Below are 26,670 nucleotides of genomic sequence, written 5' to 3'. Positions count from 1 at the left end.
CAGGATTTTTTAAACGAGGCGCCATTGTCTGCACAGCTGGAAGCATGCGCAGCTCTTTGTTAGAACCGCACGTGGCATAGGCAGCCTTGTTAACACATGCGCAGTAGTTTCCTGGCAGCGGCGGCCATATTTTTTGTCCAAACAGGGGAGTTAAAGTTCCTTAAGAAAGCTAGGTTCAGCCGCTGGAGTGAATTAATAGGCAAGCAGTACTGGGGTACTAAAGCATCTATTATTCATTCAGAGACATTCAAATCAGACACATAGCTACTGGTTCCAGGACTTGGTGTCTTCTACCTAAAGTAAATAAGAACCTTTCATAACTAACTGTGTTTAGTTGCCTTTGGCTCCTTCCAGACTTCGGGTCCCCCATTAGTGGCCCGTACGCCTCTGGATTTAGTGGTGGGTTCCAGGCATCCCCAGTCGCGTGCCTGTCCTTACCCACCATAGTCAAGCCGGGTTCCAGGCATTCCCATTAGCGTGCCTGTTCTTATCCGTGCACAGTGACTAACTCTGACAATTTTGCAGAGTCTGCTCCTGAGTTCCAGACGCCCCCAGTAGTGCGCCTGTCCTTACTCAAAGTTGGAGCTCTCCTACTACCTGGGTCCCCCCTATCGCGGCCCAGCGTTAGTGGAGAATGGAGGAAGCAATCATTCCCTCCACTGGAGCCCCGCCTTCATCCTCTGGAGCACCTGCTTCAGAGGATTCGGAATCCTCTGCAGCCCCTAGAAAGGCTGCAAGGAAGTCATCAAAGAAGGCTGACAAACAGGCAATCAGAAGACACCAAGCCCTAGAAAAAGAGTTCGACAGAGCCCAGAAAAGGGCCAGAATTGAAAATAGGCAGAATGGGGGAATAGGTCCTGATCTACCGCTGGGTCTCCCTTCATCCCCACGGGCCATTTGGTCATTAGGGAACTCATCACAGTCCCAAACAGAGGGTGGGATAGGCGAATTCTCATCGCTCTCCCGATCCCCCTCCCCACGGAGGTTACAGGAAACCCCGAGGACCATGCTAACCACAGCACCTGCAGGGTCGCAGGCAATGGTCACTCCTCCTGCATTGACAGGGGATCTGCTAGCTACCCTAATAGCACAGGCAGTGGACCGTGCATTTGAGGCCAGGGCTCAAACTTCAAAAGCCAAGCCTCTAGGACTTAGAACGAGGCATCGGGAGGAAACGGAGGACCATCAGGACCTCTCCTCCATCTCAGACTCGTCGGTCTCTGAGGAAGCTTACCTGGACCAGCCAGGTACGTCACAAGGGATTCAAATGTCTGAGGAGGAGGAGGACACCTCACCTCAAGGGCCGTCCTTCAGCGGCCTGTTTAACCCTTCTCTTTTTGTTACCATTCTGCGCAAGGCTGAGGCCACAGCCCATCTGGGGCATGGGACACCAGCGGAGCCTGTCACAGTTGACACGGAGGCTGAGCCGACGTTCGCCGAAAAGGTAACCACTCAACACCGCATACCATGCCCGACCATGTTCCTAAACACAATAAGGAAACAGTGGGCAGCGCCAACCTCCCTACCGCTTCCTAGCAATGCGGAGAGGAAGCTATTTAACGTAGCAAGGGAGCTAGAGGGAACATTGGAGGTGCCGGTGGTGGACGAACCCATAGGTCCCCTGATATCGGACACGGCCATATCAGGAGATTTTGCTGAGGCTCTTAAAGCCGAGGACCGAAAGAGTGAGTCCAACTACAGGAGAACGCACCTAACTCGCTTCTTCTCCCGATTCCCATCCAAGGGAGCAGAGCAGACGGACGCGTTACGGAGCCCATGGCCAAGGGGGCTCCTGTACGCGTTTCCACCCTTACCTCTCCTTCCGGCGGTAGTACGCAAGATTCTGCGGGAAAGGGCTGAGGTAATCCTTGTGGCCCCTTATTGGCCAAGGAGACCTTGGTTCGCAGACTTGAGGAGTCTCTCCCGCACGAATCCATGGCGGATTCCTCCGGAGAGGATCTCCCTCAAGCAGGGGGAGATCTCCCACCCAGAGCCACAATGGCTACAACTAGCCGTCTGGCTCTTGAACGGTCAATTTTAGCCAAGGGGGCTTGCTCACAGGGTGTAATTAGGGTCATACAGGCATCAAGGCGCCCCTCCACGAACCGTATCTACGAGGCCACATGGAGAAGCTTCCAATCATGGTGCTCTAAACAGGAATTGTTACTCGAAGGGATCACAATTCCCAAGATCCTAGAATTTTTACTAGATGGCCTAGAGAGGGACCTCTCGCCAAACACACTGCGCAGGCAAATCGCCGCCCTCTCAACTATACTTTCTGCCAGCCCCGGTGAATCCTTGGGCAAGCATCCCTTAATACGATCCTTCCTCAAGGGGGCTGCAAACATCAGACCGCCAACCGTGCACAGGGATCCATCGTGGGAACTACCACGAGTACTACAAGCTCTTACCAGAGCGCCCTTCGAACCACTCAAAACATGTGACTTTCGCTATCTGACCCATAAGGTATCATTCTTGGTAGCCATCACGTCAGCTCGGCGGATATCCGAGTTAGCTTCTCTCTCAATGAGGAAGGACCTGTGCCATTTTCACAGGGACAAGGTAGTCCTAAGAATAGACCCTTCATTCATTCCAAAGGTCAACTCCCTTTTTCACAGATCACAGGAAATAGTCCTACCAGACTTCTGTCCAAACCCAGCTCATCCCCTGGAACAACAATGGCACACCTTGGACGTACGCAGGGCACTAAGACATTACATTTCACGCACAGCGGAATTCCGACGCTCGGAAGCGCTTTTCATATCCTTCCACCCTGCTACTAGGGGCCGGAAGGTCTCGTCCTCTACCATCGGTAGGTGGATTAGGGCATGCATCACGGGGGCATACCAGGCGGAGTCCTTGCAAGTCCCCAAGCATATCACAGCCCATTCCACAAGGAGTGCTGCCACCTCAGCAGCATGGGCCATGCAGGCTTCTATTGAAGAGGTATGCAGGGCAGCCACTTGGGCCTCGCCCTCTCCATTCATTCGTCATTACAAAATCGACAGGTACTCCTCTGCAGAGGCCTCCTTCGGTAGGAGGGTTCTCCAGCAGGTGCTAGACCAAAGTTGCACACGGGACCAGTCTATTCCCCAACCCAAGGGACAATAGGCTTTGGTATGTCCCACTGCGTGGATTATCCATCTCCAGTGCTGGAGAAGGGGCGTTGACTTACCTGAACGCCTTTTCTCAGCACGGAGATGGATAATCCACACCCACCCTTATAGACTAGAATAATAGGGTATATTTAGTGGAGCCAAAACGTCTTACTGTCAGTCAATGGCTGCGCTCGAGTCAAGACTAAAGGATCATGGTCCAAGACGGGGCGTGGCAACTTTGGCTGACTGATCTGATTGGCCAGGAATACAGTCTCAACCCACTGCGTGGATTATCCATCTCCGTGCTGAGAAAAGGCGTTCAGGTAAGTCAACGCCCCTTTGCACCAATTTATGTCATAATAATAAGTCACTGATGTTTTGTTATCATTTGTGTCAGTTATGAAATTATGCTAATGATTGGTGTGATGTAAAATTTGTAATTGCATAATTACACAAGTGATGTACATTGATGTAAATAATATACATGCAAATTGAATGAACATTTGGATATAATTGACATCCTTTTCCACTCAAAATGATCCTTTAAAATGCGTTTTACATTTACATCTTTTCTGGCCAGCTAGATTGCTAAAAGTTTTCACAATATTTGCTTTGCCCAGTTTTTATACTTAGTTACCTAGGAAACAGTTGTGAGGAATTTGATTTGCTTGGTTGTCGGATGTATGGCTGAAATTTAAACTGGAGAGAAATAGCCATAACAGAATATTTGCACAAGCCAAAAGCTGACTAGATCATCTTATGAATTTTTGGCATCTCAGTCAAAATAGTGTTAAGAAGGTCACAAAAAGAAGATTGAGTATGCTTGGCAGTATATAGCTCAAGCTGGATATGGATGCATTTGAAAACATAGAATTAAGTTCAGTTTGATTTTTTTCCCCCAGCTTCAGTTAAAAATCAAATGCCAGTAAAGCAAGATGAAGAATCTGAAAGTTCATATCAAATGAGGTAGCTGGATATCTGTCCACGTATTCTTATTTTGAATCTTTAAAATATTTTTATAGTTTGCTCCTTGGAATATTAATTCTACTGAAATAACAAAGATGATTTACACAAATGTTTGTTTGGAAAGTTCAGTTGACTGGTATAAAACGGTTTGTTAATGTTCAGCTTACAATAAGATATATGAAAAAATTACCTTACAACCTGATGGCCGAACAGTTCAGTTGGGAATTTTATTCCTAGAATTCCTGATGCCTTTAGAAGGCATCAACTGAGGAATATTCTTATCCTAGGGGTGATGATTTAGGCCGTGTCCAAAAGTGCTTTTTTAAAAGGCAACTGGACTTTGTTTTTCCTTGAAGAAGTTTCGCTTCTCATCCAAGAAGCTTCTTCAGTTCAGAATTTCAGTTGCTTCAAGGAATTGGCTTCAAGGAAAAATAAAGTCCAGTTGCTTTTTGAAAAAGCACTTTTAGGACAACTATAACCTGGATGACTGAGAAAGACCTTGTTTTTATTTGCAAAAGAACAGTAAGATGTAACATAATTGCTCTTCGTAAAATTCTTTGTACATCAAAGCAATGGAAAATAATCATTATCTATCCTTGGGAAATTATTTCTATTTGGTATCCCGTTCTGTTATCTTGCAAATCTAGACTCTGTTATAGTTTGAAGCAGGGGTAACAGCTTTCTTAGCAAAATATACTCTTTGGCATGTCCATACAAAATTTCTTTATGTTATTTCATTATCCATCTCTTCTTGAGTTAATAATTCTGAGAATGTTTTCAAAGATGTTTAAACTCCTAGTACATCTTCATTTCATTTTATTTTTCTCCTCTGGTTCTTTGGTTTTAAAAAAAGTTTTACAGTGTGTGATTAGATTTACCATTTTCAGTGCTTATTTAAAATACACCTTGCCTCTAGAAGGAAATCAATATTTACAGTGCATTAGTGCCAATGAGAATTTGAAGCCTTGTGATTAGAGATCATGGCTCTTTTATCCAGTCTTCAAAGGAGCCTTAAGCATCAGATATGATGAGGTATCATCCAGGATTTTGTGACACTACATCGTGCCTACCAATGTCCTATTCTAATGTTTTAACTATGTAAAATAATTACGTAATTTTTTTATTTCTTTTAAAAAGGAGTATAATTCTGAAATATATAAATTAACCAGAGATTATATCCATTATTCTTATTGTTGTGTAACATTTACCTAATGCATTTTACAATGAGAGACACTTTTGTACGGTGTTTAAGTCATCAGACTAGAAATAGGGTGTTTATGAGTTCTTGTCCCACCTTAAACAAAAGCCAGCTGAGTGACTTGGGACATGTCATTTTCTCTTGGCTCTTGGAAGTAGGCAATGGCATATCACTGTTAAAAATCTTGCCAAGAAAACTGCAAGAACTTGTTCAGGCAGTCACCCAGAGTTAAAACTGACTTGAAGGAACAAACAAACAAATAAAAGGAACAATCAAACAATCAGTCAAACAAACTAAAAAAATCTATATAATTCCTGTTCACAGTAGGAATTATAGGAGTACTTGGGGGAGAAGTTTATTAATGATCTGTAAATAAAATTCAATAAAACAATCAATTTCTGGTAGATATCCAGTCCTTTTAGCAGATGAGCATATCTGGATGTCTAAAAACTTCCTATATGGGACATTTTCGCTCTCAGGTGCAAAGAATCAGAATTAGTCATGTAGATTGCAGCATAAATGATTTATTGAAGCCTATACACAGCTGTCATTGCTAAATTGGCCTTAGATCAGTGTCAATGGAATTCAAAGGGCTGGACTTGGATGTCGTGTTTGCTAGTGCAGGGATTCTAAACTGATGATACATTTTACTCTACTTCCCAGCTGTGTTCGCTCTTGTCCTACAGTCAGAAAAGAATTCTTCAAGAGAAGAATTGATTCCTAGAGGTTCCCAAGATCATTTTTACAAACACTCCTTCCTATCCTCAACATGATCTTTAAGGTAGTCCTATAATTCCAGATATAGCGTTAGCTTTAGCCACTTGCCACATGTATTTTCCAAGAATTTTTATTGAGCAGTTTAATTCCAGATGCACTCTTGAAAAAAATGCTATTGGACACTGATTTATTCTTTCACAACATATCAGTTTCCTATTCAGTCATTTAATTAAAATATTAATGATTTTGATTAAACCTAGATAGGTGTAGCATCAGTGATAAAGAGTTGATGGGACAATATTTTTATTTATATAAAATTGTGTATTTTGGTCTGCATGAATATCCACTACTGTAATTCTGGCTTCAAACAATTGTCCTATTTTTAATAATCCCCTTTTAAAAAGGTACTGCATTATATTTCCCCAGTCTAGGCATTCTAATTGTTTTTTTTGTTGTTGTTGTTTGTAGCATGTTGTTTGTATATGCCACTTACATTTGAATATAGATTCAGCTTCAGGAGAGGAGTATAAGCTGGCAGCAAACTCACTTTACATCATACCTTCTCATTACCCACATGCGTAAATCTTTTGGGAGAGCAGAGGGACACTTGAAAAGATGTTTCATTGCCCAACCGGGTAACATCATCAGTGCTGTAGGAGAATGGGGTTTGCTCTCAGTTTATATACAAGTGGCTTGCTCTGGCTCACCAATGGCTTTCTGCCCCACTCTCTTCTGGCTTTGATGATGTTTTGTAGATATGTGGTAAAGTGTCTGCAGGGAGGCAACCAAATTCAGAGAGCACCAAGGACCTTGAAGAAAAAGCACTTAACCAGTTTGAAAGCTTGCCTCCAGAAGTTGTGGGTGCTCCATCCTTGGAGGTTTTTAAGAAGAGATTATACAACCATTTGTCTGAAATGGTATAGGGTCATCTGGTTGAGCAAGGAGTTGAACTAAAAGACCTCCAAGGTCCATTCCAACTCTTTTATTCTGTTATTCAGAAGCAGCAAAGCAGTATTTGTTTCATTATATTAGCATCTGTTCTTGAGGAATTTCAAATGAGAGTTTGGGAATCATTAGCTAATCAGTGATGGTATTATTACAGGCTTCATTGCTTTTTATTTCTTTTTACATGTTATAATTTTGAGGTCTTTAGGCAGATGTCCAGCAAAAATATGCAGAGTTAAATATTTAAATCTGGATAAGGATATGGATTTTTAAAATTACTTTTATTGCTCTATTTTTGATGTCTAGAAGGAATTGAACTGGGAAATAGGATAGAGAACTCTGATCAAGAAGCATATACATTAAATATTCCCTCTAAATCTTCCATAATTTACACATAAACAGACCTGCAAATATGCAGAAGTAATTTTTTAATAAGTATATGAGAAAAAATGGAGATGGGATGCCACAATATAAAGGAATATATATACAGTATACCTTTATGGCAGAGTGTCATTGGAGCAAAAACAGATTGGAAATTGGGAATAAAACAACTGATATTATTACATTTTAATGTAAGATATAGTGTGGTCATATGTATAAAATTCTGTATATTTCTGATAATTTGAAAAGAATATGTGGAGCCAAAAAACCTCCCACACATGGACACACACACACATACAAACCACGTTCAACTCTCTTGAGTTATTCCATCATACATCCCTTGCTTTATCTAAAAACATTTGGGTTTTTTAATAATTAAAAATAATGATTTTTAAAAGGGAAATAATATTGGTTAAATTATGGCCATCTGGGGAAATAAATGACAGCACATTAAGCATTCACAAAAATAGGCATTCCTTCACACAGTGCACAACAATATTTGCACAGCTTGTGTAGCTTTATAAAAGAATTAGAAAATAACTTTTCTGAGCATATTCCCACATTTGGGACAATTAATGGTCTGAAAGCCTCTAATGGCCCATTAACACTTTTTTATGGATCTTGAATACTAAAATAATAATATAAAAATTACCCCTCGGTTTCAAAAAGTCCACTTTGGTTTTGGAACATTGCCTGTATTCAAATGTTTGGTTGCATTAGTTGATGGAAATATGCGTCAAAGAATACAGACTTATGGACTTGGTTTGAACATAAAAATAAAGCTGATTAAAATGTTTAACAATCTCATAAATTGCATGCACATAAATTGTATGCTGTTAGGTAAGAATAATATACCTGCACAGGAATATAATTATTTGTATTCCATTTTTATGTCCCAAAGGTGCTTTTAAAAAGGAAACTGGATTTTCTTGTTTTTTCTTGAAGACATTTCACTTCTTATCTTAGTCAGTTCTGGATGAAAATTAAAACATCTTCAAGAAAAACCAAGAAAGTCCAGTGGCCCTTTTAAAATCACCTTTGGGACAACCGTGACGTCAGAGAACTCCATAGAGATGTTCCATTTTTATATTACATTTTCCGTCATGGCTAGAAACATGTTTCTTGAAAGTTCATTTCCTGTACTGAACGTCTTGGAAGTACAATAAAAATATATGGTGTTTAAGCAGGACAGGGAGATAGTGTAGTGAAAATAAATTTTATTTTTTTATTTCACTTACTTTTCTCCTTCCCAAGTAAAATATCTGAGAGCTGAGGTTTTGCTTGGGTGCTGTGTTGTGGACAAATAAATTTAAAAGACCCAGTATCACACTATTCAATAAATACTCAGTGTAGCAATAATCTTTGCTTATATAAAACATTATGATCGAAACTATGGTATCCTGTTGTCTTTCTGCCAGTTACAATGGGATTTTCAGTCCTGATCAAGGCATGAATAGTCCTATCTAAAAAGGGCTTGAAAAAGATTATGATCATTGTACATAATGGTTAATGGTGCAATCTCTTTTACTCCAATAAAATAGGTATTATATAAATGCCCACAACTGTGTAACATCAATTGTTTTGTCCTCCCAAAGTTAGATAATACAAGATCAAATCAATTGTGATTATCATAGGCTTAAACAAACTTTGGAAAGAGAAGATCAAACTCTCTTGAATTTATATGCTTATTTAAAATTGGGCTTTGTAAGAAAGTCTGATAGCTCCAGCCCCCTTTTTGCAACTTACATAACTTTTTAAAAAACAACATGCTGCAGAGATGTAGTGACTAATTGCCTCATAATATTTTTGAAATATCCTAATTTTTCCAGGACATAGTTTAGTAAGCCCCTGAATTATTTCTAAAAGGTGATCCACTGTAAAAAGGAGCAGCACAATTAATAGGCCCTGCTTTTGTTTTCGTCCTTATGTATGCAGGGTGAATCTGCAATCCATGCGAAATAACCTGATCCAGAAATTGCTTATGAATGACTGATAGTAAAAGATGTTGGTGTTGCAGTTCTACAATATTTACCCACGGAAGATGATTGTTGTGGTGTTTTTGTAAATTGTATCGACAATATTCTATTTTAGGGACAGGAATCATAAGGAAGATTGTAACATAAAACCAAGTTTATTATACATTTAGAGACTGTACAGTAATGAATAGTATGATGGAAGCATGCTCTTAGCTATGTATATATCCTTTAGTGTGAATAAGGACTGAGCCAAATTGCTTGTAAACACAAATGATTTATTTATTTATTTATTTATGAGACTTATATACCACTTTAAGTGCAAGCACTCTTTAAGCGGTGTACACCAGTAAGCAATGTATATATATATTTACATTGCCCCCAACAATCTGGGTCCTCATTTTACGTGATGCTCTCCTCATTTGTTTAGAAGGGGAAAATATTATTCTGAATCATCCAGAGACTTTAGATACATCATGCCAGTAGTCACTGTCACTTTATAAAAGATCAGTGTGATTGTTTTTGGTTAAAATACTGTATCTTCCTTTTGAATTTTATAAATAAGTGAGGGAATATTCAGAACTTCATATTGTTTGTTCAAGGAAGTTGGGTGCTTAAAAAAAGGGAGTACAATCCAACCCAGGGTTGTATATAACCCATTAAAGCTTTGAGTCAAAAAAACTTCTCAAAAAAATTATAATCACATTACAAGTAGTCCTTGATTTATGGCTGTAATGGAGTCTGGAATTTCCATCATAAGTGATGGTGGTTGTAAGTTGAGGCTTATGTGACTAATGTTATGATCTTTTTCATGGTAGTTATTAAACGAACATTGTGGTCATTAAGTGTATCAGTGCATTTGCATGGGCATTTTTTGATGGAAACCATCTGGAAAATTGGTTTCTGAGGAAAAACTGTCATAAATCATCTCACAAAATCACAAAATGCTGCAACTGGCCCTAAAAGTTGGTTTCTAAATATCCAAGTGTGTTCATGTGACTGCAGGATGTGTGTGTGTGTGTATGTGTGTGTGTGTGTGTGTGTGTGTGTGTGTGTACGTACATCAAAACTGGATGTAGGGGGATCTGTTGTAACTTTAAACAGTAGCTATACCGGAATAATTAATGTAACTGAACAGTTGCTAAGTTAAATTGATGCAACAGAAGGGGAGAATTATTAAATACACAAAGTAGTATATTAATTGAATTTAACTTATTTTTTTTAATTCTGCCATCACCCACTGATTGCTTAGATCCTATAAAGCAGGATTTCTGGCCTTTGAGCAATGTATTCTTCCATTGATTTCATTAGATAACTAATTGGGACTTTTTTGTATCCTGCAGATTGGAGATTATAACCATTTGGTTTCCAAATAAGAACAGTATGAGTCTCTCCCTTTGTTGGAAAAATCTTGCCTCACCGTTTCTTTTTGTTTTTATCTCCTCAGATATGCCACTTCATGTACGGCGCAGCAGTGACCCAGCATTAGTGGGCCTCTCCTTATCAATCAGCGATACCAATTTTACTTCAGAAGAGCCTTCACGAAAAAACCCCACAAGATGGTCCACAACAGCAGGCTTTCTGAAGCAGAATCCTTCTGGTGGCACAAGAAGTCATGAGCGCAAGGTATTACATTTTTTTTTCTGCTAGAAAAATGACATTCTTGAATGTTTCAGCATGGTTGCTTCATTTGGGCAACTCATGCTTCAATTTACACTGAACTGTCAGTTTTAAATTGGCTTGCTTATCTTCTCATATTGCTCTAATCGCCAAACTGCTAATCTTTTTACATTGCTCTAATCACCAAATTGCATCACAGAAAGCTCAGGGATTGGGTTATTTGAGGCTTGATTCAACCGTTGACAGACAAGCTCTCATCAATTCTAGATTTGCTTCATGGCGTACTAGGTTGAAAATAGACTGTAGACAACCTACCTGGTTAACAGAAGTCTTTATAAATTACACCAAGATTTCTTAGTCTTCACATGTGACAGAAATTGATCGGAGTTTTTGTTCAATTACTTTGACATAGAAATTTTATATGTGTTCGTGTGCACATACACAGAATCTGTGTTATTGAGGAAAAACTCCAATCAATTACACACACACACACACACACACACACACACACACACACACATATATGTCCTCAAATTTTCTTTATCTCTAAACTTCAGAGTTGACTACCTGATGGTCATAATACTGGTTTTTTTAAAAAAATATTTCTTTATTATATTGAAAATGCTGTATTAATTTGGAGAAGATGTGATGTAGTTGAATATTTTTTATTTTGCCTTGTGTAATTTTAGGTTTATAAGCATAGTTGCTTGTTCAAGTGCATATTCTCACATATGGGAGTACTTAGGTACATCCATTTTTCTCTCTCTCTATTCCAGTGGTTCTCAACCTGTGGGTCGGGACCCCATTTGGGGTCAAACGACCATTTCATGGGGGTTGCCAACCACGCTGTCCGCCATTTTTTTCCCTTTTCCCTAGCTGTCCTACTCCCTCTTATTGGTGGCCACACCCACTTGGGGGTCACCACAACATGGGGAACTGTATTATGGAGTCACGGCATTAGAAAGGTTGAGAACCACTGCTCTATTCTGTTGCCACATTTGGTATCCTCCAAATGCATTATGGTAATTTTCTCCATAATTGCTAAACAGGATGGCTTGTTAGTTATGAACACTTAAATGAATACAGCAGTCTTGCAAAAGGATGAATATAAGATTTTTCTTGGGTTATTTTACCCAAAAAATGGACCCTAGAATGTTATCGCTTTCACAGTGATTCTGGATTTCTACTATTCTATCAAGGTTGTATCATTTAATTGCAGAAGTTCTTTTGTACCTTTCTCTAAAGAACAATGAATAGGTATATATAATAAGGCTACTAATTTAATGGCATCATTTAAACTTCCAAGAAATACGGACATCAACGGGTGATACTATTCCCACCTTGAGGAATAATCATAATTTTTCTGGGTTCAGCATCTCCAGATAAACAATGAAATTGATGACTAAAGGAAGAGGTATGAAGCATTTTTTCCTGTATAATTTTATTCTTAAATGGAAGACATCAAAGACAATTTTTTTCATTTTTGTTTAGTCCCTCTGCAATTTCTTCCTTGACCTAATTCTGTCTGTAAAAGTATTTTTCTTTAGCAACGTGATATTATTTCAATTTCAAAGCACAGTTATAAGAACCCAGGCAAAACAAAGACTGCAAGTTAATTGGTTAATTAATTAAATTTTTATACACATGCTGACACTGCATTTAAAAATAATGAAAGAAAATGAATACACACATGCACAAGTACTCCTAAGTAGATAAGGTTCAGTATCACATGTATTTTATTTACACTGACAGCTGAGTGGATTGGGTTGTTGAAAAGATGGAGGAAAGCATTTTTTAAATTTAGAATCCTTATTTTTATCTTTTATTCTCTATCTACCCTTATCATTTCTCTTATAATACATGCTTTTGTTCTTGTGATTATTGGTTGTTTTTTTTTCAGTCCATAGACATAAGCTTTAATACTCCCATTTCTTCTTTGTAAACCTGTAATATGAGAGAGTATCTAAAGAGTTAAATCCTTTATTATAAAGTAGTTACTCCACAATAATGTATGTTTTTCAATAGTTGTGTTAGATTATATTTTAGTTAAGTGCCTATACCTGAGTTCCCTATTTTTTCCTATAAATAATTTTGTGTACTAAAATATTTTGATGTCTTCCATTTGTCCTTTGTACCCTGTGCAAAAATCTGTCACCAGGTTCCCTGCTTTAATTTCAAACCCAAAGTAAAAATGTAAAGAGGTTTCTTGCTATGTTCACCGCAAAAGAAAAATCTGTAGCTAATGTTAACGGTTTTTTTTTTTTAAGAAGAAAACTGCTGTAGTAGAAAGATGTCTCTTGAGCATTCTTGATTGGCAATTTGTCTGGAAAATTTTCCTTGTACACCTGTAGTCTTTTAATATCCCATATGTCCAATATGCTGTACACTTTTGTGAATTGAACATTATAATTGCAGACTCTCCTACCACTTGCTAAATTAATCCTTTAAGCAAAGGAATGTCCAATTGTGCCTGGACCAAAACTTACTTCAATCCAATCCTAACCTAAGTTTCAAATGTTCTAAGATTCACAATAAATAGGTATTATAGGAATCCATCTGTAACAAGAATGATTCGGTCATTTAGGACACTTCTATTTTTGGAATAGAACCTCTAAAATATCTTAAATTTAGTGAACCTATTTTGTCTTAAAGGGAATAGGGAAGACCCTAATGTAGAGTCTCAGTAATAATCCTTATCTACAATGAAAAATTAAGATTTTTTTTTTGAGAAAGAGATAATCTGAAAAACCAAGCACCTTATGATAGACTAAGAAGTAAAAAAAGTTATATCATGGAAGGAAGCAATGTGAAACTACTTCCATATTGTTGTCAAGAAAACTCTCTGAATGTATCTATCAAAGCATCAGAAGTTAAGGCCAAGTATAAGAAGTCCAGATTTACGATCACAATTCAGCCCAATATTTTAGATAAGGCAAGGCAAGGCAAGACAGGGCAAGGCAACCTTTATTGTCATTTTTTACTGTGGGCACGACACACATCAAAAATGAAATTTAGTTGTCCGCTTTCAAAGTAAACACATATATGACACACACCTAAACATACTATATACAACACATACATAGTATATACAACATATGTATAGACCAGTGGTGGCGAACCTATGGCACGGGTGCCAGAGGTGGCACTCAAAGCCCTCTCTGTGGGCACACGTGCTGTTGCCCCAGCCTTGCCTCCCCCCGTGACCCCCTCCTCTCCAGCAGCCCCCCTGAAGGAGTGTCGCCCTTGAGCGTGGCCCACATAGAGGAGCACAGCCAAGGACATGGCAGCCAGGCAGCGTAGACAAGACTCTGCCCTCACACCCCATTGTGCACAGTTGATGCTGCAGGGCGTGAGCAGAAGGCATGACCACCATAGCATTGCTAGGCTGCCTGGGTAATTTGCGACAGGCCCTGGAGGCAGTGAGTGGCCCTGCGGGCAGGCGGGGCGGGGGATGGGGTGGAGCAGGGGCAGGGGCGGGGCCAGTTTTTGGGCACTCGGTCTCTAAAAGGTTTGCCATCACTGGTATAGACCTGCACCCCTACATATACATAACATATGAATATTAAACACTGTCCATCTTTTATGGCTAAATGAGACAGTTACTTAATGAGTTTTGTCCCATTTTACCATCTTCTTGTGACAGTTAATTAAGTGAGTCACTGTAGTTAAGTTAGTCACATATTTACAAAGTGAACTGGCTTTTCCATTAACTTTGCTTATCAGAAGGTTGCAAAAAGTGATCACATGACTCTGGGATATTGCAACTGTCATAAATATGAGCCAGTTGTCAAATGTCTGAATTTTGATCACATGACCATGGAGATACTGCAACAGTGGTAAGTATGGAAAATGGTCATAAATGCCTTTTTTCAGTGCCATTATAATTCTGAATAGTCGCTAAATGAATGGTTGTAAGTTGAAGACTGCCTGTAGGTAGAGGACAGGAAGACCTGGAGGAACATTGTCCATGGGGTCGCGATGGGTCGGACACGACTTTGCAATTAACAACAACAAGGTCGAGACTTTCCCTTTGTGGTTTGCCTAGCTATAGTTTTACCTAGGAGCAGACTTGTGAAAGCATGTGCTTAATTCTCAAAGAGAGATAAGGAAAGCTATGGACAAGATACCTCTCTTTCTTTGAATATACAACTTTTTGATTTGGAATTTTGTGTGTTCAGATCAATATATTTTTCAGAAATACATAAGAAAAGGACCCTGGTAGCCTGCTACATATTGCAGGAAGAAATGCAAACATTTCCAACTCTTGGTTTCTTCCAGACACAAACTTCTACCAGACATATCTACAGAGATTCTCAGTCATCTAGGTCATGGCAACTGGACTTCCTTTGTTTTTGCTTGAAGATGTTTCACTTCTATCCAAGGCTTCAATTCTGACTGAATGATGGAGAATCAATCAGAAGAAACAAAAACAAAGCAAGTCCAGTTGCCTTTGAAAAAGCACCTTTAGGTTCCAAAAGACATGATGAGTATTTTCTGATTAATCCACTTATGATTTGGGAAGTCTCAGAGGCATAGAGTTTTGTGTTTTGAGTGCAAAAATATTATAGTTGATTGTGAAGTGCAATTTCTTTAATTGTACAAATTTGGATTGTTTATAGATTTATCAAGTATTTGTATTCATATGGATAACATGTCATTCAAGCACTTATATGAAATTGATTAAGGAACTCTTGGATTATCAATGCAAATTTGAAATGTTACCTGGATCAAGTATATGCATTTAAAATTATAAAGCAAAAGTTTTGGTCTCTTACAAATCTTCAGGGGCATGAAAAATAGCAGTAAAGTCACATAATCCCTTGACACATTCCACATTGGTAAACATAGTCTGTAGTAAATTCTAATAATTTAATGACAAACTTCCATAAGGAATAGAATAGAATAGAATAGAATAGAATAGAATAGAATAGAATAGGAATAGAAATAGAATAGAACAGAACAGAATAGAATAGACCAATGGTGGCTATGGCACAGGTGCCAGAGGTGGCACGCAGAGTCCTCTCTATGGGCACGCATGCCTTTGCCCCAGTCCTAGGCCTTCATCTGGGTTTTATAAAACCTTTTCGCTTTAGGCCTCCGCCACCGTGTATTAAAAAAAAAAAGATTCAGTCAATTTCAACTTCTTGCAGGAAAAAATAAGATCTTGCAAAGTTGGAATTGATTGATTGAACTTTTTAGTCCTACCCAGTCTGCCGTTACCAATGGGCCACACCCAGCCGGCACCCGATGATGCCTAAGTGGGTTTTGGGTTGCAGTTTGGGCACTTGGTCTCTAAAAGGTTCGCCATCACTGGAATAGACCTTGGAGGTTTTCTAGTCCAGCCCACTGCTCAAACAGGAAAGCCTATACCAGACATGTCAAACTCGCGACGTCACGTGATGTTGCGTGATGTATCAGAACTTTTTCCCCATTGCTGGCAATGGGGTGGGCGTGGTTTTGTCGTGACGTGTCTGGCCTGTGGGCCAGCAGTTTGACACCCCTAGCCTATACAATCTCAGACAAGTGACTGTCTAGTCTCTTCTTAAAAATCTCCAGTGATGTATTAAATACTGTAACTTTCTCCCTGTTGTCTGTTATTTCATCTTCTCTCTTTAGTGAGCCTACAGTTTCCTTGATTTTTTTCTTATTGTTAATATGTTGGAAGAAACTTTTTTATTATCCTTGATTTCTGTTGCAAGTCTTTGTTTGTTCTGAGCCTTTGCTCAGAGGTTTAGTTTTCCAAGCTTTTGGACTTGTGCTGGAGACACATTCTGGTGAGAGAGAAGTTCCCTGAGAATGAGCTCCAGCACAAATCCAAAAGTTCAGAAGACTAAACCTCTGGTCACAGTGACTGATCAGATTGGATCCTGAGACATTATCTTGGGACACATATATTTGCCTTCGTTCTTGATTGCTATTATTTAAGACTGTAACTATAATCATGTAAATATGATTATATTTCTCTAAAGACTTTTTTCATCAAATGTGATGAAGAACTGGGCTACAATATCTATTTCTGGCACCCTCAAGTTTATTTTTCTCTGAATCCTTATAGAAACATCTAAATGTTTAGCTATTAGCAGCTGAACATTTGCTTTTTTGTCTTACAAGATATTTTCCTGAACTTCCCTGAAGCATGACATCTGTAGAAATGAGCAGAATGACCAAATGAAAAGGAATTTGATTGCTTTAGCATAGTCACTAGGAATTTGGACACTAAGGAACATTAAATCAGTAAGATGGACAAATATTGCAGTGTGGGTGCAACAGATATTAATATGTCATTTTTTAAAGCTTTCCATGAAGTTGATAATTGTAAAATAGAAGATCATTGTGCATCTAAGTAATAATTCAATGAATGCCATAAATATACAGTGATCTACTTTTTAATTGCAGAAACTGAATGTTTAAAAAATGAATTTTTATTTATGGGAGATATTTCTTCCTTTCCATACTGGGGAAAACTTCCCATGTGTCTGTTGCAGAAAATTACACAACTATAATAAATATGGACACATAATTGGTGTAATGTCTTCTTTGGAATCCAGATTGCATCTTAAAGCATACCTATAGCTTGGATGTACTTAATCACAATATGACCTTGAACGTGCAGAAATATTTGAAGATGTGCATGATTCCATTTTGGGTATTTCTCCATAGTTATAAAATTAACAGGGCAATTTCATAGAATCCTATGACAATTCATATGAATCAGTTTAATGTTTAAGTGCCATCATATTTCTTTATAACTAACAACTGAGATTTGGTGTCTTTCTTTCTTTCTTTCTTTCTTTCTTTCTTTCTTTCTTTCTTTCTTTCTTTCTTTCTTTCTTTCTTCTTTCTTTCTTTCTTTCAATCCTGTCTGGTTTTCAAAGACTGTCTGGAACGTCTGTGCAATTTTCTTGGCAAGGTTTGGCATGGTTTTGTAAAAGTGGTTGCCATTGCCTCATTCCTAGAGCTAAATAAAAGTGACTGGCCCTAGGTCACAAGGCCACCCAGGTGACTTTGTGCATAGGGCAGGAGTAGAACTCATGATCTCCCTGTGCTTAATGTGTTAAACACTACATCATACTGGCTCTCAAAACATTAGATAACATATCTAAAAAACATTTGAACTTGTATTTTAAATCTCAATATGAAATAATGTTCGTTGAAAATAAACATAATTAAATCAACCTTTTAATTTATTTTGTTGGTAAGCTTTTCATTTGTTTATAAAATATGATTATCATATCAGATTGATTTGCAAAGCATGCAAATTTATTTCAAAATTGTTAACATTTATACAATTATTTTAATAAAGCTACTATGATTAAAAATAGGATAATGTATTCACCTGCATTATGTGAGGCATATTTCTTTTTTAAAAATCCATAGAATTCTGTGCTTAAATGCCTTGTTTGAAATCCAATAATCTACTATCAGCTTTTCATGTGGGGATAATAAACATTAAGCAAATGCACCAAAACAAGTGTAAAATTAAAATTAAAAGGGAGAGAGTCAGAGTATGAGTACTATCTTCTTTTTGTGATTCATAGCTTTATAACAAAACAACGAGTGATTTTTGAGATGGTTGTAAAGCAATAAAGGTATAACCAAACAGAATTCAGGAACAACTATTGTTACTGCTGCTTTGGCTATTCTTCAGTTGGTGATTAGAAAATGTTGTAATCCTCCCTCCGTGTTGATATTGGCTAAAAAAACAAAGGGAAGATAAGTATTATAGATCAGGGGTCCTCAACTCCCCGGTCCGTGGACCAGTACTGGCTGCGGCATGCCAGCAATCGGTCCGCACAAACAAGCAAAGCCCCATCTGCAAGATGCAGGCAGCACACAGAACCACACACCCCCGGTCCACAGAAAAACCTCTCTCCACGGAATCAGTCCCTGATGCCCAAAAGATTGGGGACCTCTGTTATAGATGATGATGATGATAATATAGATAATGATTAATGGTAATGTAGATGATAGTGACAATATAGACAAAACGTGGTTTCATGATATATTTTAAGTATATGTCTGAAGAAGATTCTATGAAGTTCATAATGCGTAGGTCTTTTAAAAAACCACATGTTTAACTTTATATTATCTACTTGATTGTAGCTATCCATGTTTTGGTCTGGAACATCCTATCCCTCTACATTTCTTTTTCTTTCTTTCTTTCTTTCTTTCTTTCTTTCTTTCTTTCTTTCTTTCTTTCTTTCTTTCTTTCTTTCTTTCTTTCTTTCTTTCTTTCTTTTTTTTAAAAAAACAAAGTAATTCAAAAATTCCTGGCCCTCAGTGGATCAAGGGGAATTGCTAGACTCATTTCTGTCTGGGCAGATCTAGAAGCAAATTGTGTTCCTCATCTCAATGTGATAGCTAGTATATGTTGAGAATATCTTGATTGATGTATGTGTGTGTGAGCTTAGTCTATACATGTTGTTGTTGTTAATTGCGAAGTCGTGTCCGACCCATCGCGACCCCATGGACAATGTTCCTCCAGGTCTTCCTGTCCTCTACCATCTTCTGGAGTCCATTTAAGCTCATGCCTACTGCTTCAGTGACTCCATCCAGCCACCTCATTCTCTGTCATCTCCTTCTTCTATTGCCCTCAATCTTTCCCAGCATTAGCCCTTCTCCAGTGAGTCCTTCCTTCTCATTAGGTGGCCAAAGTATTTGAGTTTCAACTTCAGGATCTGGCCTTCTAAAGAGCAGTCGGGGTTGATCTCTTCTAGGACTGACCGGTTTGAACGCCTTGCAGTCCAAGGGACTCGCAGGAATCTTCTCCAGCACCAGAGTTCAAAGGCCTCCATTCTTTGGCGCTCAGCCTTTCTTATGGTCCAACTTTCACAGCCCTACATTGCAACTGGGAAAACCATGGCCTGGACTATACGCACTTTTGTTGGCAGGGTGATGTCTCTGATTTTTAGTATGCTGTCTAGATTTGCCATAGCTTTCCTCCCCAGGAGCAAGCGTCTTTTAATTTCTTGGCTGCAGTCCCCATCTGAGGTGATCTTGGAGACCAGAAAAATAAAATCTGTCACTACCTCCATTTCTTCCCCATCTATTTGCCAGGAATTGAGAGGGCCGGATGCCATGATTTTGGTTTTCTTAGTGTTGAGTTTCAAGCCAACTTTTGCACTCTCCTTCTTCACCCGCATCAAGAGCCTCTTTAGTTCCTCTTCACTTTCTGCCATTAGCGTGGTATCATCTGCATATCTTAGGTTGTTGATATTTCTCCCGGCAATCTTAATTCCAACTTTTGATTCATCTAGCCCTGCCTTTCTCATGATGTGCTCTGCATATAAGTTAAATAGGCAGGGTGACAGTATACAGCCTTGCCGGACTCCTTTTCCAATTTTGAACCAATCAGTGGTTCCGTGTTCGGTTCTCACTGTTGCTTCTTGACACGCATATAGGTTTCTCAAGAGACAAATGAGATGGTCTGGTACTCCCATCTCTTTAAGAACTTGCCACAATTTGTTGTGATCCACACAATCAAAGGCTTTTGCATAGTCAATGAAGCAGAATTAGATGTTTTTCTGGAACTCCCTAGCTTTCTCCATGATCCAGTGTATGTTGGCAATTTGATCTCTAGTTCCTCTGCCTCTTCGAAATCCTGCCTGTACTTCTGGTAGTTCTCGATCCACATACTGCTGGAGTCTAGCTTGTAGGATTTTAAGCATTACTTTACTAGCATGTGAAATGAGTGCAATGGTGCGATAGTTTGAACATTCTTTGACATTGCCTTTCTTTGGAATTGGAATGTAAACTGACCTTTTCCAATCCTGTGGCCACTGTTGAGTTTTCCAAATTTGCTGGCAAATGAGTGTAGCACTTTTACTGCATCGTCTTTTAAGATTTTGAATAGCTCAGCTGGAATACTGTCACCTCCACTAGCTTTGTGTTGCTCAGATTTTCTAAGGCCCATTTCACTTCACATTCTAGGATGTCTGGTTCGAGGTCAGTGACCATCTCATTGTGGTTATCTGGGATGTTAAGCTCATTCTTGTATAGTTCTTCTATGTAGTTTTGCCATCTCTTCTTAATCTCTTCTGCCTCTGTTAGGTCCCTGCCATTTTGGTCCTTTATCATGCCCATCTTTGCATGAAACGTTCCCTTCATATCTCTAATTTTCTTAATTTTCTTAAAGAGATCTCTGGTCCTCCCTATTCTGTTGTTTTCTTCTATTTCTTTGCACTGTTCATTTAAGAAGGCATTCTTGTCTCTTCTAGCTATTCTCTGGAATTCTGCATTCAATTGGGTGTATCTTTCTCTTTCTCCTTTGCCTTTCGCTTCCCTTCTTTCCTCAACTATTTGCAAAGCTTCCTCAGACAGCCATATTGCTTTCTTGCATTTCTTTTTCTTTGGGGTGGTTTTAGTTGCTACCTCTTGTACGTTGTTGCGAACTTCCATCCATAGTTCTTTAGGCACTCTGTCTATCACATCTAATTCCTTAAATCTATTTGTCACCTCTACTGTACATATACACCTATACATATAGCATTCATTTATATCTAAGGATATTAATATCTAAGGATATTTGTGAAATAACTAAGTCATCAAAGTTTTGGGAAGAAGATGATGAAGGAGCTATTCTTGGGGCTGTTCCTGCCATCTACTAAATTCCATTCCATGTTCTCTCCCTCTGGATATCTTTCTGTACCTATTAGGCAGATAGCAGCTACCTGGAATAACCAATTTTTAAGATACCTAGGTTGCAAGACCCACGGGGCTTTGTAGGTAATAATCAGTATCTTGAACTGTGTTCAGAACCAATAGTTGGTGCAGCTTCTGCAGGAGTGATATAAGATGTCAGTGGCAGAACTGATTTGCTTTTATACAGGATCCATATTTCTCACTGCAAGTAGATAGGCTACTTGCAAAAATATCTATGTTGCTAATGTCCTGTCCCTTTAAGACTGCTTCTGACCCCATCTAGCAACTAGTGGCTATAAAAGCTATACAATGAGGCAGCTAAAAGTAGTGGTGCTGGTGTGAGAGAAGGAAGATGCTTTGTGTTTGTTTGGGAAACTTAACATCTTGAAGCAGTCTAAGGCAGGGGTGTCAAACTGCCGTCCTGTGGGCCAGATGCGTCATGCCAAAACCGCACCTACCCCATTGCTGGCAATGGGAAAAAAGTCTCGATATGTCGCGTTGCAAGTTTGACACCCATGGCCTAAGGCAAATAGAAGAATTACTGTTCACCAGAAGTACAGGACTCACAAAGAAAAGTAGTGGAGGAACAGGAGTTGTAGTAGAATTTGGGAAGGATGTATAGTCAATAGTGAATACTAGCCTTTGAGTATTTGTCCGTATATTATCTAGAGGCCAAGTGGGGTTGTTTTGGCTCTCTGGGGTTTTGGAGTCCAGTGAACTGGGAATTTTCTGACTTTTCAGTCCAGTCAATAATAGTTCTAGTGAAGTTATTTACATAGCCTATTGACCAGATATTGATGGAAACATCTTTTGTAAGCAATACACACCTTGTGTTCTGCATCACTCCAGCTTCCCTCCCTCCCACCCACTTATTTAACAAACAGGAAAGTGGAACATGAGAATAGAAAATGATCACCAAAGTGGGTGGCAGCAGATGAGGTCTTTGACAATTATAAAATGGAAAAGAGGAAAAATAACATTGTTGGAGAAAGCTAGTGAGAAACTTTAAATGCTGCTACAGTGTGATAGCAAAAGGGCTTAAATACTATAAAGTAATCATGGTACAAATAACATAAATAAAAAGGTCTATAAAAATTGAATATAGTAATAATTTAGTTTTCATCTTGATGTATATGGATGATTTGGTATCATTGTTTATATAAGTGTTATTTGTTATAAGAGTTCTTTTTAAAAATGCACCTGAGGAAATGAACATAGCTTTCCTTTGTTTTTGTTTTTTTTTTGTTTTTTTGTCTTATCAAAACTATCCCCATGACAAATTTTATTCTTCCTCCTCTTCTCACCCCTCCATCTTTGGATCAGATACAGCTGATCTTTTTCAAGTATATTTAACTTGCATTTCCTGAGCCTAAATCCATTTAAATATGACTTAGTCCTTTTAAAATATTCTAGCTTTTTCCTGGCATTGCTAGTTTTAGTATGTATGTATGTATGTACGTACGCGCGCGCACACACACACACACACACACACACACACACACACACGACAGATTGGTTCTTCCAGTTCAGACTCGCAACATCATGTGATGTGTTGCGACGTATCACAACTTTTTCTCCATTGCTGGCAATGGGATGGGCGCAGTTTCGGCATGATTCATCCGGCCCGTGGGCTGGCAGTTTGAAACCCCTGTTCCAGTTGAAGAGAACAAGGATTTCTAAAAGGCTTTTGATAAACAGGATGAGTAAGAGGCAGTTATTTTTCTCAAATGCTTTTTTGCAGAAAGCAGAATGCAAATAGTCTGGCCTTGTGAGGATTGGAACTAAATGCTTGCTCTTGTGTCTTGTTTCCCAGTTAAAGATTCTTCTCCTATTGAAGAAGATTCTTTCTCTATTGGTATAATTTTGTAGTACAGACTTTCTCTGTGTATTTTGATTAATATACACCTTGAATTGTGCTGCTAGACCGGGCTGCTTTGTTAAGCATGGCTTATGGACTTCACCTGTCTCATCTGCTTTGGTTTACAAGGTCAGAGTTCCAAAATCATCAGGAAATAGGCAGAGTGTTCAATTGCATTGTAGAATGATAAAATAAATTGAACCTACCCAGAGGGGAATAGAGACTGCCAAACAATGCTGTCCGTCTCATTTAATATATACAAACATTTATAACAAGTCACTTGCTGACGGACACAATTAGCCTCTATGTCCTTATAATAGAGCCCTGAAGTCCTGAAATGTGTGCCTGACATCCATATAAACAGAACAGTCCCAAACTGGCTTTTGTTTCCAAGAATCTAGGTAAAAATTGCTATTCTATTTTTTTATCTATCTCTTCACATACACATTAGTCCTTCAACTTCTCTTACCTTTCATGGTAAATAATATTCTCCAATAATATGTTTTTCATTCATGGAAATCCGTCTGCCTTGTAGCACATATATGAGCAAGAGAACTGGTTTCCGGCTCAGCATCTAGAAAAGAGGTGAGGAATACGTCATCATCTAGCACAGGGGTCCATGGAACTGGGCCGCCCAAGCAGCTGGTGACATGTGAAGCTTCATTTGCACGTGTGAAACAATCCCTTCTTCCCCACTATCCACTGCCACAGCTGTCAGTCCGCAGAACTTTCTGATCTTACAAGTTCCAAATAGCATCTCAAGCCTTGATTTGAACTGCTGAGAATTGGTGGCAGGGCCAAGAAGTCCTTCCCTTGATTTTAGATTGTATTTTATTGAAGGATATATACAGTGTAATGTTATACAGTCAGAAAGATTATCTCCCAGTTCTATATTTGCTTGAGCGGTTGATTGATCAACTATCTCAGGGCAAAATCTATTTCTACGTAGACATTAGTCTTCCTTTCTATCCCTCTTCAGGTCTTTGGTTAAACCTATGGAGACTTTCACAGTAGATCAAGGAGAGGGCTGGAACTTGCCTTTTTCATGCATCTATTATTCAGTATGAATATAAAGGAGAATGATGGCTTTTCTTGAAAGTGATACTCTCTAGGGCTCTGTTAAATTAGAGTCCCACACTTTGTGGAACAGAGAACCTCTACTCATAACCTACAAATATATGGTAGCTCTTCCCTTTCCCCAAAGTTGTACATGAAAAATAACGTGCATCCAATTTGGACTCATCATATTCCAAAAGAAGGAAGGAAACTTTTGTTGCTCAAATGTCAGTTCAGGAAATGAGTTACCCCTTGTTCATATAGATCTCTTTCCTTTCTCCATCCCAGGGTCCATGATTAAATGCCACCTTCTTATAATACAGGTAGCCCTCACCTAACAACCACAACTGAACTTTGAATTTTGCTCATTGCAGTCGTTATGTGGGTTCCCATGTCATCTGATTTAATTTTATGGTGGTTTTATGATGGTCATAAAATGAATTACCACAATCGTTAAACAAACCACATGATTATTAAGCAAATCCATTTTCTCGAATGGGCATTTTTGCTAGAAAATGGCAAAAAAGAAAATCACTAATTGTGGTCATGTGATTGTGAGAGATTGCATCCAGTTGTAAATGTGAGCTGATTTCCAAACATCTGAAATGCGATCACGTGACCGTGGTGTATGCATGTGGGGTACTGTCATAACTTTGAATGGTTGTTAAGCGAGATTTACGTGGAGTGAGTATTGTTGAACAATGAAATAATAACCATTAGCTTTGGATAAACCATTATATTAAACCAACTTTTCATTGCAGTTTAATATCCTTTTTTATATAGGAAGCTCTCATAATTTTTGAGTTCAGATTGAATGTGAAATTAGTTATTTACAGACTTCATGGCTAGTTTCACCATGTCACAAAACATTTTATTTGAATATGACATTGAATACTGACAGAAGTGAATCACGGGGACAAACTAGTCATGGCTGTGATTTTTGTGTTCCAGAACTGTAAAAAAAAAAAAAAATATTTTTAAAGTGTGTATTTATATAATTATAATATGAAAAATAATATATAATATATTTTTATTTACAAAATTACAAAATGTGAGCCAGTTTGGTCTAGTGGTTAAGGCACTAGGTTAGTAAGTGGGAGACTATAAGTTTTAGTCCTGTCATAGGCATGAAAGCCAGCTGGGTGATTTCGGGCCAGTCACTCTCTTTCAGCCCAACCAACCTCACAAAGTTGTTGTTGTGAGGGAAATAAGAAGAGGAAGATTGTTTGGGCATGTTCACAGCCTTGGGTTATTTGTAAAAATAATAAAGATGGGATACAAATAAATAAAATAAATAACCAAAAAGACCTAGAGAGGTGGAAGAATCTAACATTTTCGTTGCTGAGCCTCATTTTAACAAAAAAGTGAATATATTATCTAATGAATTTCTTATTTGAAATGGAACTTATTCTAATTTCAGACAAAACCTTTCAAGAATGGCAAAGAACAATAATCAGATAGATAGACAGACAGACAGACAGACAGACAGACAGACAGACAGACAGACAGACAGACAGAATAGGAAAAGAAATTAGGAGAAAAATTCAAACTTTTGCAAGATACCAAAGAAAGAGGTAGATTTTGCAGCTCCTAATTTGAATTATATGTCATGCAAGCTATTTCTTGTTGATAATAGAACACATCAAATCTACAAATAATGGAATATCCATCATAGAAGGCTTAGCTAATAATAGGTATTTATGGGGAAAAAGAATTAAAAAGAAACTTTATAAGACAAAGTTTGGTAAAGAAATATGGTATTTTTTTTAAAAAAACAAGTTTTTTAAGTTGGCAACTTCACTGTTAATTGACTGGCAAATATCTTTGACTCGAGACAACTATAATAAAGGAGATTTAATCACATATGTCAGTTTACTGCCAGTAGGGACATGAAGCGTATTTGTAAGATAGTCAAGAATGCCAGCAAGGACTGTTGTGCATTAATGATCTGTCTCAAAAAGATAAACTCTCTGTGCAGAATGATTTCCAGAGCTTGGGGCAGGAACTTAGCAGGATAGGCTGTAGGCTTACTTTTTCAGAGGTTTTACCAGTGTATAAGGAACAAAATTCTGTGAATAGCAGAATTTCAACATGTGGCTAAAAGAGTGGTGTAAAGGGGAAGGCTTTGATTATATTAGTCATGATGTCTGCACTGGTCCAATGAAAAAGTGTACAAAAGAGATGGCTTGCATCCATCAAAGAAAGGGATTGAGTTAC

At 38.4% G+C, this 26,670-nt stretch overlaps 1 protein-coding gene across 6 annotated transcripts in view; it reads left to right on the top strand.

Annotated features, from left to right (window-relative positions):
* LOC120310748 (partitioning defective 3 homolog) overlaps window positions 1-26,670 on the top strand; it is a 449,365-nt gene that overhangs the window by 36,909 nt on the left and 385,786 nt on the right. For all 6 annotated transcript variants that reach the window (XR_005557452.1, XR_005557451.1, XM_039349526.1 and 3 more), the window contains exon 2: window positions 10,726-10,904. Coding sequence is in view for 4 of the 6 variants with exons in the window: in XM_039349526.1 (XP_039205460.1) it covers window positions 10,728-10,904 (177 nt within the window). In the remaining 2 variants the exon portion in view is untranslated. The remainder of the gene's footprint in view (window positions 1-10,725; window positions 10,905-26,670) is intronic.

This window comes from Crotalus tigris, unplaced genomic scaffold (genome assembly GCF_016545835.1).
Source record: "Crotalus tigris isolate CLP2741 ecotype Arizona unplaced genomic scaffold, ASM1654583v1 scf7180000018287.699579, whole genome shotgun sequence".
NCBI classification, from domain to species: domain Eukaryota; kingdom Metazoa; phylum Chordata; class Lepidosauria; order Squamata; family Viperidae; genus Crotalus; species Crotalus tigris.
This window is presented reverse-complemented; position numbering and strand designations above follow the sequence as displayed.